The following is a 16,922-nucleotide window of genomic DNA, read 5'->3' as shown; positions in this document are numbered from 1 at the left end:
GTGTGGGTTTCCACTGGGTGCTCCTGTTTCCTCCCACGTTTCAAAGACATGTCTGGAGCATTCTCCCCAGGGCTGAAAATTGGCTTTGTTCCAAAAAGGACCACTACCTTTTTTTGATGGGTGCCATGGGGCATTTTACATCCATCTGAGCTACCACCAACTCAAGCAGATAGGGCCTTGGCTTAATGTCTCATCTAAAGGACAGCACATTCAGGAGTGCAGCACCTCTGTAATAATGTGTCGTCAATCCAACCACCTAGAGTTGGAATAGAAAACGCAGTCCTTTGATCTTTCATCACCAAGGGAGAGAGTGTGCTAAACATTGCACCACTGGCACAAAAATATAACTTTGCTGTCACCCTCATTGATGAAAGCGAAGGGTTAAAGGTCCCCACCCCAGATATGCAAGTAGTTTGTGAAGGAGCATAAATAATGCTTTTCACACACTCAAATGTATTGGGCTTCATATTTTACTGCGTTTGTAGCTTAAACTTAAAATACATTACAAAACTGTATAAAGTATTAGAGGCATACTTCTTATCTAAACCAGATATGCTAGTACTCATTTGGAGATCTGAAGTCCTTTTGACCTTCCATATGTCTGCTGTCCCTCAACAGCTACATTCTTGTTCCATTGTCAGCATGTATAAAAACACCTAGATATACAACATGTGGAACGTCATGGTCAGAGATGTCATTCACGGAGGGAGATATTAACATTTACAGCTTATTGTATATTAAGATCTATTAGAGTTCGTGTATGACACACGTTTTTCCTGTGCATCTCTGTGGCAAACAGCCGTACCCCCCTGGCATGACAGCTGCATAACTAGGCGCACCCTATATCTTTGGAATAAACTTCAGCATGTCAAACAAAATAGGACTTTATTTACTTCCAGAAACAGACTTGTCGCCAATAGAGTCATTGATTCATACTTTGAAAATATTCTCCTCTAGATATTTGCAAATCAGACTTGAAACAGCACTCACCTTTCACATCCACCTAGATAAAACTAAAAAAAAAAAGTATCTTATTTTGAGCCAGAAGGGTCACTCTTTCTATACTGCGCAGCCAGAGCCTTTGTTCACAGCTTGTATATGGCCTACTCTTTACTGTTGTCCCAGAAAAGAATAAAAATACCATTCTCTTTCAGGGAAGAACACATTTAACCATAACGAAAGCCAAATGGCTTCCAGTTAAACACAGACAGACCTCTTGCTAGCGTCTCAGATATTTGAACTTCTACAATTACATTCCTTTACTCCTTTAGCAGAACTTTCCCCAAGAATACTATCCTAAAGTCTCAAAAGTCAAGACCACAACAGACATTTCCTAAAATCCCATGCATCCGAAAGTCGCTGCACCAGGCACAGCTTCTCTACTCTAGACCCCAGACTCTGGAAATGTCTTCCACCTCAAGTCAGAGAAGTTACCTTTTATCAAAAGTTCTTGATCCATTTGAAATCCCACCTTTTATATCAAAATAAAAAAGTCACCATAAATCTGTATTCCTTGACATAACGTAATTCGCCTAAGTAATAACATTCGCCTAAAGTAATAACATGTCTTGATAAACATCATCCATCTGCCACCAAATTGTTATTAAACCTTTTCTATCACCTCCTTTACCACTCTGCCTTCACTTCACTAAGAACACTATCCCCAAGGCCATGGAACATATTATCATGTAACTTATAAACAAAGATATTGGCAACCTTCAAACACTGGACCCCACCCAGTTAGGGTTTGTGAAGGGCCGATCTTGTCTCCTGAACCTGATTGACTTCTTCAAATCAGTCTCCAGAGCCGTGGATGAGGGTAAGGCAGTCCACACAGCCTATCCGGACCTTGCCAAGGCCTTTGACACCATCCAGCCGTGGAGGAGGGTAAGGCAGTCCACACAGCCTATCTGGTCCTTGCCAAGGCCTTTGACACCATCCCCCACTCTGGAATCATAGATAAACTTATGAAGCTGGGCATTCATCCCTACATCACTCGATGGGTTGCCACCTGGCTTACTGACAGAACCCACACTGTAAAAGTAGCGGACTCCAAATCCAGCTCCAGACAAGTGGAGTACCTCAGGGTTCAGTCCTGGGACTGCTCTTGTTTGGCATCTACTTCTCTGAAGTACAGGCCAACACTAAGGGACTCTGGCTAACAACGTTCACAGAGGACTGCAAACTGGGAGCCATTACTGAATCCCCAAATTATGTGGATACTCTACAAAAGGGCCTTACAGAAGCAGATGTTTGGTGCCGAAATGTATAGTTATCCCCTCTGGGAAAAAACATGTACCCATGAATTACCACATAGGTGGCAATACACTAAACACCGAAAGTGTGATAAGAGACTTAGGGACACAGGTGGATAGTGGTCTCACCTTCAATAACCACATCGCCACAACGGTCAGTAAATCCTTCTATGTGGCACACCTTATCATCAAGGGCTTTTCATCCAGAAAAAAAGGAGGTCATTGTCCCACTGTACTCATCCCTCATTAGACCCATTATAGAATACAACGCCCCATTTGGTATGTACCTCTCAAGACATCTGCAACAACTAGAAAGGCCGCAGAAATTCCTCACTAAAAGTATCACAGGCCTAAATCAGATGTCCTATGCTGACCACCTTAAAAACCTCCAGCTATACTCTGTCGCATACTGTCTACTCTTGAGGCGATCTCTGCTTAACATACAAGGCCATGTCAAACTCAGAGCTGTTGGACATGCTACACTTAAAGAAATCCCGATCCCTCAGAGCCACATGCTCCAGGGATCTAAATCTTGTCATCACAATAAACAAAACATGCTGGAGGGATAGGTTCCTGACCCAGAGACTCCCCAGACTCTGGAATAGACTGCCCATACATGTCAAGCAGAGCGCCTCCTTGGCGCTCTTCAAAAGGAACCTTGACTATTGGATGGGAGAAAAGAAATTCACCCCTGGGATCTCATCAGTTGCCCTGCTAGACAGGGGTCCAGGGAAGTAAATAGTGTGGGAAGAAATAGGCAGGGAATTATGGCCAGGCTTATATAGGCCCTAGGGCAGATAGCCTAGTATCAACCTATGAACCATTAATTCTTCCTCCAAATTTGTGGTTTTCTGGCAAATCCTTTAGGACTGAAGTCAGTCAATAATGACAGACATGAATGAGTTTCCAACTTCATAACCTTCAGAAAATGCATATCAAAACAAAACATGTTATTCTAGCAATTTGGCTTTGCCCAGATTTCTTGCACGGAGAGGTAGGTATACAACTATCTGTGCTGTGGGGGCATGACCACCAACTCTGGAATTACTGTTCAACTCTAGCCTCGAAACAGGCTTTGTGCCTCATGAATGGAGAAAGGCAACAATCATCCCTCTGCACAAAGGTGGGCCATTTACAGACCCTGGAAACTACAGACCCATAAGTCTCACTAGTATTATATGTAAAGTCATGGAAAGAGTTATCATGGAAATGATCACTAGAGATATAGTAAACCTCCAGACACTAGACTCAACCTAGTTTGGTTTCGTTAAGGGCAGATCATGCCTACTCAACCTGGTAGACTTCTTCAAGAAGGGAACCAAAACAATGGATGAGGGCAAAGTCATTCACACTGCCTACCTTGACCTGACCAAAGCATTTGACACAATACCCCACTTGGATATTGTTGACAAACTCAAGAGGTTAGGTACAACCCATATTTCAACCAGTGGATAGCCAACTGGGTCACAGATAGGACCCAGGAAGTTAGAATTGGGGAGTCCACCTCTACAAAGAGGCCAGTCACAAGTGGAGTCCCTCAGGGATCAGAACTTGGACTGCTCATTTTTGGCATTTACTTATCAAAAGTCAAGGCCAATGTCAGTGGTCCTTGGCTGACTAGGAGCCATCATTGAATCTCACACTGACACAATGTTCTCCAGGAGAAGTTAACACAGAAAAAAACAACTGGTGTCAGAGCCATGGACTAACAATAAATGCCAAGAAATGCATAATAGTATCCTTTGGGAAGTCATCCATCCCTGGTAACTTATCATATTGACAACACACCCCTTAGAGTTGACCCAGTAGTCAGGGACACACACACAGATAGTAATCATGTGTAGACAGTGGTGAGGACATTATTCTATGTTGTGCAACTTATAAACAAAGGTATGGCATACTAGTCCAAGAAAGTCATTGTTCCACTACGTTCATCAGACCTACCATAGAGTACAATGCCCCCTTTGGTATGCACCTAACCCGGTATAGACAAGTGGAACATCCACAGGAGGTTCCTCACTAAAAGAATACAGCAGTAAGTAATATGTCATATGCAGACTGCCTCAAGGCTCTATCCCTGTATTCCGTCTCCTACAGGCTTTTGAGGGGAGATCTATGCCTGGCATTGTCACTCCACTCTGATAGACCTCCTGCATATCCACAAAACAAACAGCACCAGTATTACCTGTTTTAAAGACTTAAACCTTGCCTGTGATATAAATAGGACCTGCTGGAGAGATATGTATGTATCCCAGAGACTACCCCCATCTATGGAACAGGCTCCCCACCCATGTGAAGTAGAGTTACTCCCTAATCCAATTCAAGTGCAACTTGGACTCGGGTACTAATACCTTTTCCCAACGGTACTTGGAATTCATAAATTTCAACGCCCTGGATCAACTAATCCATTGTCCCACCAGGGGCTCCAATATCCTAGACCTGCTCATTACCAACATGGGAGATAGATGCTCCACACCAGTGGTCACCCCCTCATTGGTTAGGTCTGACCATAAGCAAGTCACCCTTGACATCCACATCCCACCCCCCCAGTAAGGAAACCTCCGTAAAAAAACTTCTCCAAAACAAACTTCATGCTACTCAAGTCAGAAGCGACAAACGTCATGACACCCATGCAGATGGGAGCTGAAAGTTCGACTGCTGAATCCTACACTAAGGCACTGTACGAGCACATCCACTCTTACATGAATCATGCCATCCCAAATAGAACCAAGACGCTCTCCTCCAGAAAAAGGAAGCCAATACGGTGGTCCCCTGCCATAAACAAACTATACAACAGAAGAAAGAAACTGTTGCAGAAAAGAGAAAAATCCCAGGATGCAAAAAAACTCCCTTACCAACCTCAGTAAGAAGCTGAGATCCCTTATAAAATCCTCCAAAGCTAGTTACGAAAATAAAACTGCCAAAAATTCCAAAGACAACCACAAGGCATTCTATAGTTATGTCAAGAATCTAAATGGCAATACTCAGATATGCTCTGAGCTACAACAGAATGGCATTAAATATACTGATCCCAAGGATATTGCCAATATCCCGGCAGATCGATTTAGTGCAAACTTCACCCCCCTCTCACTCCCTAAAGGGCCCATTTCAATACCAAAAGATTGCCAAATTCCAGTAATCATGGCCACACAGGTAGAAACTGCACTCTCCAAAGCTAAGAAGACAGCATCCATGGGACCAGATGACATCCCAGGCTGTGTACTACATGAACTACAAAATGAACTGGTACCTCACCTAAGTGTCATGTTTAACCATAGCCTCACCTCATGCTTCGTGCCCACTGAGTGGCGCATAGCTACAGTTATCCCACTCCACAAGGGGGGGTATCCACCTTATATCCTGGGAACTACCATCCCATCAGTCTGACGAGCCTGATCTGCAAAGGCATGGAACGCATTATCATAGAACTTATAAACAAAGACATTGGCAACCTTCAAACACTGGACCCCACCCAGTTTGGGTTTATGAAGGGCCAATCTTCTCTCCTGAACCTGAATGACTTCTTTGAATCAGTCTCCAGAGCTGTGGACGAGGGTAAGGCAACCTCCATAAAAAAACTTCTCCAAAGCCAACTTCATGCTACTCAAGTCAGAAGCGACACAGCCTATCTGGACCTTGCCAAGGCCTTCGACACCATCCCCAGCTCTGGAATCATAGATAAACTTACTAAGCTGGGTATAAATCCTTACATCACTCGATGGGTTGCCAACTGGCTTACTGACAGAACCCACACTGTAAAAGTAGCAGACTCCAAATCCAGCTCCAGACAAGTGACAAGTGGAGTACCACAGGGATCAGTCCTGGGACCGCTTTTGTTTGGCATCTACTTCTCTGAAGTACAGGCCAACACTAAAGGACTCTGGCCAACAAAGTTTGCAGGTGACTGCAAACTGGGAGCCATTATTGAATCCCCAAATGATGTGGATATTCTACAAAAGGGCCTTACAGAAACAGATGCTTGGTGCATAATGCCAAGAAATGTATAGTTATCCCCTTGGGAAAAAACATGTACCCATGTATTGCCACATAGGTGGCAATATACTTAACACCAAAAGTGTGATGAGAGACTTAGGGACACAGGTGGACAGTGGTCTCACCTTCTATATCCACATCATCACAACAGTCAGGAAATCCTTCTATGTGGCACACTTCATCACTAAGGGCTTTTCATCCAGAAAAAAGGAGGTCATTGTCCCATTGTACTCATCCCTCATTAGACCCATTGTAGAGTACAATGCCCAGTTTGGTATGGACCTCACTGGAAAGGCCGCAGAAATACCTCACTAAAAGAATCACAGGCCTAAAGCAGATGCCCTATACTGACTGTCTAAAAAAAACTCCAGCTATACTCTGTGGCATATCGTCTACTCAGAGGTAATCTCTGCTCAACATACAAGGCCATGTCAAACCCTGAGCTGTTGGACATGTTCCACTTAGAGATCCCAATCCCTCAGAGCCGCAAGCTCCAGGGATCTAAACCTTGTCATCACAATGAACAAAACATGCAGGAGGGATAGGTTCCTGACCCAGAGACACCCCATACTCTGGAATAGACTGCCCATACATGTCAAGCAGAGCGCCTCCTTGGCGCTCTTCAAAAGGAACCTTGACAATTGGATGGGAGATAGGAAATTCACCCTGGGGATCACGTCAGTTGCCCTGCTAGACAGAGGTCCACGGAAATAAATATTGCAGGAAGAAATATCCAGGGAATTGTTATGGCTAGGCTTGTATAGGTCCTAGAGACTATAACCTAGCACCAACCTATGGGAAACTGGAAATTCATCCCTGGTTTGTCACTTGTGTCTCTAATGGCTAGGCTTGTATAGGTCCTAGGGATGATAAGCTAGTACCAACCTATGAACCTATGGGAAACCGGAAATTCATCCCTGGTTTGTCACCTGTGTCTCTAATGGACAGAGGTAACCTGTAAATGGTTAATCTCCCAGGCCCGTGCTTACACTTATCAAGGGTGTCAGAACTTCGTCTGAGATTTGGTATGCATGGCTAGGCTTAAAAAGGCCCTTGTGGTCATTAACCTAGTAAACACCCAAGAGTCCATGAAGTTTAGTGTGGGGGCATTCCTGCAAAAATACTATAAAAGCAGCACAATGAGTTTCTGGTATTAATTTCAATTCCAGTAGTGCAGTTACAATGAGGGATGTGTTTTATTTATTTCAAAGCATTAAATGGGTAAGAGAAATGATTTTCAGACTTTTTTCTGCCATGATCCAGGTCACAAGGACAAAAGGGCATTTTAACACACATAAGCAGTTTAAAGCAGCCAACCAGCCAGCATGTTTTGTGCAGGAATATCTGCAGAACCCCATAAAGGCATAGTGAAATGTGTAAACTCCACATGGTGAGCAGTAGCCAGGACTAAAGCTGTAGCTATGAGGCATAGATTTTAGCCACAGAGACATTGAGCAGAAGACCAGGACTGCACGTGAAGCTCTGAAGCAGAGATCTTAACCACAGAATCATCATTAGTCACCATTTTTTAATGAGAATTATTTTTTATAAATTTGTATTGACCAGATTAGCCCAAATATATGAAACCCATTTGCAAAAGGGACCAGTAAAGAAACTCTCCAGAAACATAAGCTAACAACACTACATAAATTAACTAAGCTATTAAATATGCCAGAAAAAGACAAAGTATTAAAGGAATGTGGGAGGTTGGCATAATGGTTAAGGTGTTTACCTTAGACACAAGGTACGAGGTTTGATTCTCACATGTGGTAATTGACTAGGCTTAAAATGGCCACAAGGGCAGTTAGCCTAGTACTAATCTATGAAACTATAATCCTCCCTGCACCCATGTTACACAGATTTAACAACTTTGCTAGGTCAGACTTAACAGGTTAAATATGCATCATAGAACATGTTTAAGCAATTTTCCTGTGCACTGAAAAAGTTCTGCCATGAAGAGGTGCAGTTAGGAAAGGTAGCAGTCATATTTTCTGAAGGCAATAAACTTGTCACAAGGGTAAATTTACTTATTACCTCTTTTTACTGGGATGGTTCGACTGGGCAGTCGGACCCATTTTCAACTGAGACCTGGGGGGAAAGCTCCACTAAACTTACACAAATTGCCAAAAATTTAGAGAGAAAAAAGAATTTCAGTTTCTTAACAGTAGAAATTGAGGTTTAGAATCATGCAATGGGCAATACAATTAAGACTAAAGTTGTTGCACAATAATAAAACAGGTTGCATTTGCAAACTTAATTTACATATGAGTGATGCAAAGCAGTGTATAGTTATAAATGTAGATAGGATTTATTTACAGAATAAGACAAAAGCACTCCTGAGTTAGGGGTGAGTCTCTCCTCAGCTTAAGCTATATTATTTAGAATAAATATGTGCAGTCTGTACAGGCTTCTTAATGAATTTTTACATTATCAGGATAATTGAAGTGGTCAGGTATAGGAAAGCATACCTGTCAACCATCCATGTTTTGTCATATTTTGGTGTGTTCCCCATGAAATCAGTTTTTTTTCCACTGAAACTGAGGGTTGAAGTCATTTAATAATCATAAACATTTACATCTCAAACTTCATATCTTTCAGAAAATGCATGCTAACACAGATCTTGTTCTAGCAGCTTTCTACGTTTATAACAGCAGTATTTAAAATCTGTTCCTGTTTTTGTGACCTTGTACCTCAATCATTTCAATGTTTGTCCAGATTTCTTGAGTTAAGAGGATGAGAGGTATGTAGGGAGGGTAACAGCAGTTTCAATATGGACAGCTTAGAGAATACAAATAAAAAAATGAAGGTTAAAGGTTCCTCTTTCACCAGTACAACTGACCATCCACCAGTACAACTGGCCATTCATCAGAAAGGTTACACAAGCATGCTGTATCTTTGAAATGTTCTTAGGTGATTACTAGACTAAGGACCCAGGACTACTGGGGGGGGGGGGTCTTTTTAGGCTTAGCCATGCTTCACATAGGTGAAAATTAAACACTGTACCCTGTAGCTGTAATGTAAACACTTTAATCATTAACCCCCAGAACCAATGTACATAACTTTATTTGAACTTTTTCTGTTCTTTGGTTGTCTGTAATAAGTTTGGTTCTACAGACTAATTTATTCAAAACACAACTGAAGTGCATTACATTAACTAACACATATAATCTGTTATTCTCACTGCTGCCTGTTTCTGCACTTTTTATATAACAATTTCAGATGTGCTGTACTGCTTAAGAAACTTACCTCTCGAATCCTGATTTATGGTAGAGTTCCACAAGTACCTGTTATTTTCCATACCATTCCTGTAGTAATCCAAAAAACTATAATCAAGCAGAGGCCCAACCGTGTTCTGATAAGAAGAGTAAGAAAATGGGAGAGATTTGCAGTAATCAGCCATACCTCGCCTAGCAGATACTAGTGAAGCTACAGAAACTGGTGTGTAAGAAAATGTTGTTAAAAAAAATAAACAAACTTTCCTCTTCCATTGGAAAACAGATTTATGTACCTGATGATATTCATTGTTCTCTTAAATAGCCTTTGATATGAACTGTGAAAGATGCAAATGAAGAAACCAATTTGGGTTGGAAGGTGTTAAACTGACTTCATTACCATTATAATTGTCTCATCAAAACACATGCCCATTCCTTTTTTTTATTTCTACTTGCACCAAAACATTTTTAAAGCAGCATTTTTTAACTGTAAAATGAAAGTCTGATTGCAATTCAACACTGCATATTACACTGATATCACACAATACATAAAAAATGAAGGAATAACTAAATAAATAAACACAAACCATTAAATGTGCAGCAGAGGTAACAAAAGACAGATTTTCCAGACTATATGGAAGAACACAAAACAAGGCAGATGTACAAACTCAGGATGACATGAAGAGCTAAGAGCAAATTTGACAAACTGAATGCTTAACATGAATAGAATAGTATGTTGTTACACAGTATCTGTTTCACCACATTTGCTAATCTGTTAGTAAACAATTTATACTAATGTACCAGCCTTCCGATGGCAGGCAGCAGGCCATAGTTATTATTGTGTCAGTTATATTATTATCTTGCTGAATATTTTGCTTTGTACATTTGTGTATTAGTATTTGTCACTCATATATTTAAGATGTTGCTACAATTAACTTTTTTAAAAAATACCTCAAGAATGAACACAAAATGACAGATTATTCAGGAGGGAAAACATGCTTTTAAGCAGGATTGAGCTCTCAGATGAGTGATAAAGGATAGCTAAAAAAAGAATATGTTTCATATTCATATAGGCACAGCTGGTATGTATATGTTTGTTTGTGGTGTTTTGTTTATATCTGTGCTTTTGTTTATTTAGGAAAGAGACTGTTTTAGCCAGTACCATGGAATTACAGTTACAACAATTTTACTATGTCACTAATGCTATTTTGTACTTAATGCATATCTCTTCATTATTTGTTCACTTCTAACCCAAAACATTGGAAGAATGACCATGCAAGAGCAACCCAAAATGTATAAAAATGTCTAAAATAATTTATTGTTGTTAGGTTAAGTGCTTTCATCCTCAAATGGACTTCATCAGAACAATACAAGCATTTTATCAGCCGTTTAAATACTAATTAATTAATTTAAAAATAGTCATGTGATCATATTCCTTAAACAGATAGTTCATAAATCCTTACTAATTCATAAAATAGTGAAGTGCATCATAAAATCTCAAACAATTTGTTACACATTAAGTAAAAGAAAGAGAGAGATAAAACTATTTTTCAAAGCTTAATAATATACTATATTATGGGAAGTGCTCGGGAGATTTTATTTATTCAGCAAACTATTTAAAGAAATGGCATCATTTAGTTCAGGTGGAGAGTTAGCGTTCAGTCTGATCTGCCATAGCAATTCCCTGAATTCAAGCTTATGTTCCTAAGGTCACTCCTTGGGTTAACAGGGACTTTCTGTAAAATAGTATTTGTTGTTACCACTGCGAGTTGATTTCTGTTTGAGAAGGGCATTGTTGGTATTGTAATTGCTGATGCCGTACTTACGTTTATAGATTCTTTTTTCAATGTTCTTTCAGTCTTGCCAACATAGAAAGAGTGTCAGGAATTATTTATTTTATTTATTTTACATTTGTTGACCGGGCTAGTCTGGCTGGATACATGTCCATTTTCAGCAGAGGCCCGAGGAGAAAAGCTCCACTATATACTAGTAAAAACATTCAAACAGGACAATAAAAGAAACAAAAGAAACAAAAATTATAAGAATGTAAAGAACAAATTCAATGTAGTGTAGTTACATTTACAGTAGCACGTTAAGTTAGGTAAACAAAACAAAGGAGAAATACAGAAGGGATCCATGATCCCATATTCTTTCATAATAACTATAAGAATCAAAAATATTTACAATATTAAGAATTATGATAAACAATTAGTGCCTGGGCACTAGTTCTAGGAAACAGAAATTGCACAGCAGGGATGATTAATAGGTTTAAAAACAAGGTGAGATGACATGTTGCAGTAATATATCTTATAAAAGGAGAAAGTGACCTTGTAGAGAAAAAAGAAAGTCCATTTGAGAGATAGGCGAGCTACAGAGGGTTAGTATTGAGAGAAGAAGGAGAAATAGTGAAGAGAAGTATAAAGAAAGTTAGATGGGAGGTCAGTCTGGATTCAAGCAAGGGCATAGCCAGTGGGATTTGAGATAGTGTCTTAGTTGTTTCCTGAAAAGTTGTGATGAGCCCAAAGTAGTCAATTCTGTGGGGAGTTTATTCCAGTATGGGCCAATAGTATTGGTGAACAAGGAGTCGCCTGCCTTATTGTGTGACTTGAGAGTGGCTACTAGCAGTTTGTTTGCAGAGCGAAGGGAAGAGAGATTCTTGTATGGGGCCACAATGTTATTGAGTATGGTTGTATTAGTAGGGTAATGGAGAATTTTATATGTGATGACTAATTGATGTAATAGAATAAGATGTTTAAGTTCAAGCCAATCAAGCATTTTGAGATTAACACAATGATGTGTGCGAAATGGGGAACCTGTAGCAAACCTAGCAATGCTGTGGTAGGCCGTGATAAGTTTCTGAAGGTTAGATTTAGAGAGGTTGATAAAAGTTGGGGAGGCGTATAGTAATGTGGAGATGAGATGAGTTTGGGCTAGGGACACTTTAGCAGTTGTTGTTAGAAAGGGCTTAAGTCTGTAGAGGGCTCCTATCTTTTTATTAACAGTTTTGATAGTAAGGTCAATATGGGTGTCAAAGTTCAGCTGATTATCTATTATTACACCTAGTAGTTTAGTGGATAAATCAGGTGAGATGATAGTACCGTTGGTAGATGTAATAGAAAAGGAGAGGGTGGCTGACTTAAGGGTTGGAGAGAATATGAGTAATTTGTTTTTTTTGGGATTAAGGAGGAGACAGATATGTTGGAACCAGTTTTCTGCTGTTGTGAAGACTTTTTGGGTGGAGGAATAAAGTTCAGCTGGAGATGCAGCAGAACAGACGAGAGTTGAATCATCTGCATACTGAATACATGTGGATGTAGGGAGAGAGGAGGACAGGTTATTTATAAATATAGAGAAGAGAAGGGGGCCTAAGATGGATCCTTGGGGAACCCCTATTAGGACTGAGAGCTGAGAAGAAAGGTGGTTTTCCCAAAGGACTGCCTGTTTTCTTTCTGTGAGATATGAGTCAAACCAGCGCAAAGCTAAAGAATCAAGAACAAGAGATTGTCAGGAATCACCAAATGTTAGATAAACCACCCCACCAATGTTGCAATCACCACCACTATGCATTTTGAGGGCACCAGTAATAGTTTTAAAATGTATTTATCCACCTTCAAAAATATACTTACACTGTGAGCACCTGCACATTTCCTTGTGCCCTCAGTGGTTGTTAGCCCTTGTCCATGTTTATTTTCTGTCTCTAACGTTTCTTTAATATTGAGGTGCCTTTTGTAGGTAAATAAGGGTTTATTAGCTAACATCTTCTTACTTCCATCAACACATTCAATGTATCTCCAATTATTGGTCATTATGTCCTTCATTTGTTTACTCTCAACCCTGCATTTGATGACCATGTAGCTGGGTCAGTTGTAGTGCTATCACTGATTTTATGCTTGTTGCCACCATTTCTGGTGAAGGAGTCATTTCCCAATAAGGGTGTAAATATGTTATTCCCTGTCTTATTTTTAACTTCTTGACTGATGTCATTGAGCATGTTCTTAGGATAGCCCCATTCAAGGAACATCTTACACAAGTTGTCAACTTCTGTCAGGAATATATCATCTCTTGATAGAAGTCTCCATGTTTGGACCATCTGGCCCTTGACCAAAGCTCTTTTTTTGACTCCAAGGATGGCAACTTGTGAAATACAAAAAGTTGTTCGAGTAAGTGGGTTTCCTATATAAATTTGAAATAAATTTGCCCTTGACATGGTCCTTTGTAATTGATGTAAAGGAACAAGTATAAGTAAACGTCAAAATATTAGTAATGGTATTTAAGAATGCCATAAATTCCTCAGAAGGTCTGATGGTAGTGGATTTTGCAAAAAGGATAGACATGGCTGTGGTGAATACGTATTTTAAGAGGAGGGAGGAGCATAGGGTGACATACAAGAGTGGAGGAAGATGGACACAGGTGGATTATATCCTATGCAGGAAGGCCAGTCTGAGGGAGATTGGAGAACTGCAAAGTGGTGACAAGGGAAAGCTTAGTTAAGCAGCATAGAATGGTGGTCTGTAGGATGACACTGGAGATCAAGAAGAGGAGAACAAGTGTGAGAGCAGTGCCAAGGATCAAATGGTGGAAGCTGAAGAAGGATGATTGTGAGGTGGAGTTCAGGGAAGAGTTGACAGGTGCTGGATGGCAATGTAGAGTTGGTAAGGGAGACAGCTACAAAGATGCTTGGTGTGACATCTGGACAAAGGAAGGAGGACAAAGAGACCTGGTGGTGGAAAGAGGAAGTACAGGAAAGTATACAGAGGAAGAGATTTGTGAAGAAGTGGGATTGTCAGATAGATGAAGAAAGTAGACAGTAATACAAGTAGATGAGACATATGGTGAAGAGAGAGGTGGCAAAGGCTATAGATAAGGCATATGGTGAGTTGTATGAAAGGTTGGGCACCAAGGAGGGAGAAAATGGTGTGTACCAATTGGCCAGACAGAGGGATCGAGCTGGGAAAGGTGGGCAGCAGGTTAGGGTAATAAAGGATAACAAGGGAAATGTACTCACAAGTGAGAAGAGGGTGTGGAACACATGGAATGAGTACTCTGAGGGGCTGATGAATGAAGAGAATGAGAGAGAGAGATGGTTGGATGATGACGGGATACTGAATGTAAGTGCAACGGATTAGCAAGGAAGAAGTAAGGACAGCTATGAAAGGGTGAAAATGGAAAGGCTGTTGGTCCAGATGGTGTACCTGTGGAATCATGGAGGTGCTTAGGAGAAATGAAGTGAGAAGATGCCTGAGGAATGGAGAAGTGTATTGGTACCGATTTCTAAGAATAACGGTGATGTGCAGAGCTGTAGTAACTACAGACATGTAAAACTGATCAACCACAGCATGAAGTTATGGGAAAGATTAGTGGAAGGTAGGTTAATAAGGGGAGGTGATGATTAATGAGCAACAGTGCAATTTTAAGCCAGGAAAGAGCACTACTGATGCAATGTTTGCTCTGAGAGTGTTGATGGAGAAGTACAGAGAAGGTCAGAAGGGGTTGCATTGTGTCTTTGTGGACTTAGAGAAAGCATATGACAGGGTGCCTAGAGAGGAGTTGTGGTATTGTAAGAGTAAATCTGGAGTGGCAGAGAAGTATGTAAGAGTGGTACAGGATATTTACGAGGGTAGTGTGACAGCAGTGAGGTCTGCAGTTGGAGTGACGGATGCATTTAAGGTGGAGGTGGGATTACATCAAGCATCAGGTCTGAGCCCTTTCTTATTTGCAATGGTGATGGACAGGTTGTCAAATGAGATCAGACAGGAGTCCCTGTGGACTATGATGTTTGCAGATGACATTGTGATCTGTAGTGAGAGTAGAGAACAGGTGGAGAAGATCCTGGTGATGTGGAGATATGCTCTAGAGAGAAGAGGAATGAAGGTCAGCAGGACTAAGACAGAATATATGTGTGTGAATGAGAGGGAGGACAGAGGAATGGTGAGGATGCAGGGAGTAGAGCTGGTGAAGGTGGATGAGTTTAAATACTTGGGAGCAACAGTTCAAAGTAATGGTGAATGTCTAAGAAAAGTGAAGAAGAACAGGCTACCCATCTATGTCAAGCAAAGTTCTTCATTAGCACTCTTAAAGAAAAATCTTGATGAGTGGATGGAAAATAGGAAATACACCCCGGGGATCACTTCTGTGTCTCTGCTCAACAGTGGCACAGGAAAATAACTTCCTTGGGTGGTGTAAGCTATGGAACCTTGCTGGCTAGGCTTACATAGGCCCTTGGGCTGATAGCCTACTACCTACCTATGAACCTATGAAACTATGAGTGCAGGCAGGGTGGAGTAGGTAGAGAAGAGTGTCAGAAGTGATTTGTGACAGCTGGGTACCAGTAAGAGTGAAAGGGAAAGTCTACAAGATGGTAGTGAGACCAGCTATGTTATATGGGTTGGAGATGGTGGCACTGATGAAGAGACAAGAGTCAGAGCTGGATGTGTCAGAGTTAATCAGAAATCTCAAAAAAACTTTACTACATATTGCTTGTACAAAGATTTGAAGGCACAGTTCTGCTCCCAGTGCCATAAGACAATGTTAGCAAATAATGGGGCATAGGTTGCCCCCATTGCAACACCTTTTAATTGCCTTAAGTATTGTCCTTTGGAAACAATATAGTTATTTTGTAAAATAGTTTCCATGAAGTTGTGTATTTATCAGGCTGTGGATGGTATTTCATTACTGAAACTAAGCAGAAATTCCTTAAGATTCCAAGAGCAGGATAAGTTATTTCTTACACTTATTTCACTGAACTGCACTTATGAAATGCTTATAATTGTGCTATACAATTAATCTACTACATGTTGCACTGTTATAAAGCATTTTTTACTGCTTCACTGCATTTATGTACTGTTTTATACTGTTTTAATTGTATTTTTCATTGCTAGATACTATTTCATTGCTCTAATTGCACGTTGAATTTGTATTTAATTACTAAATTGTAAACTGCTTTTTCATATTGAGAGTTGCATTTTCTGTTTGTGAGTGCTCTATCCGAGGTTTTATGTGCATTTTTGATTTTTTTTAGGTTTCTCTGTTCTAGTCTAGTCTGTTTGCAGATAAAAACATTCTCTAGAGTCTGCTTCCTCCTTGATCTGTTTAAAACTTTCATTTAGTGGCTACAGCTAGGAACTGTAATAGTTTCCCACCCTCGCTAGTGTTGTGGTGTTCTTATACTTGGTGGCTTTGCAGTTGCCCACCCATACTGTATACTTGATCTGTGACACTCCTTCTAGTCTAGTGTCATTAGTTCATTCAATCTAATAGAGAACATTTGTGAAGGCCAACCCACTCTGAATCTTAACCTTGAATTAACTTCTGTTCCAGCTTTCTCCATTTCCACTTTACTGAAAAAAAATTCTAAACTTCCTTCCCCCCCTTCCTGTAACAGGTCTAGTCCAGATACAGATTCACTGTATCCAAGACTGTTTGTAAGCTCCTTAGCCCCCCCCCCCACACACACACTTAACTA

At 40.5% G+C, this 16,922-nt stretch overlaps 1 protein-coding gene across 2 annotated transcripts in view; it reads right to left on the bottom strand.

The window, feature by feature from the left end:
* The window catches only part of LOC122808684, a 91,739-nt gene extending 81,974 nt beyond the window's left edge, over positions 1–9,765 (bottom strand). The window contains exon 1 of one of the 2 annotated variants that reach the window (XM_044079665.1): positions 9,495–9,765. In XM_044079665.1, coding sequence (XP_043935600.1) covers positions 9,495–9,648 — 154 coding nt within the window. In that variant the 5' untranslated portion in view covers positions 9,649–9,765. The remainder of the gene's footprint in view (positions 1–9,494) is intronic. The other variant, XM_044079664.1, reaches the window with a different exon arrangement.
* Between the last annotated feature and the right edge of the window lie 7,157 nt (positions 9,766–16,922).

This window comes from Protopterus annectens, chromosome 8.part0 (assembly GCF_019279795.1).
Source record: "Protopterus annectens isolate FY-2018-M chromosome 8.part0, PAN1.0, whole genome shotgun sequence".
In the NCBI taxonomy this organism is placed as follows: domain Eukaryota; kingdom Metazoa; phylum Chordata; order Ceratodontiformes; family Protopteridae; genus Protopterus; species Protopterus annectens.
This window is presented reverse-complemented; position numbering and strand designations above follow the sequence as displayed.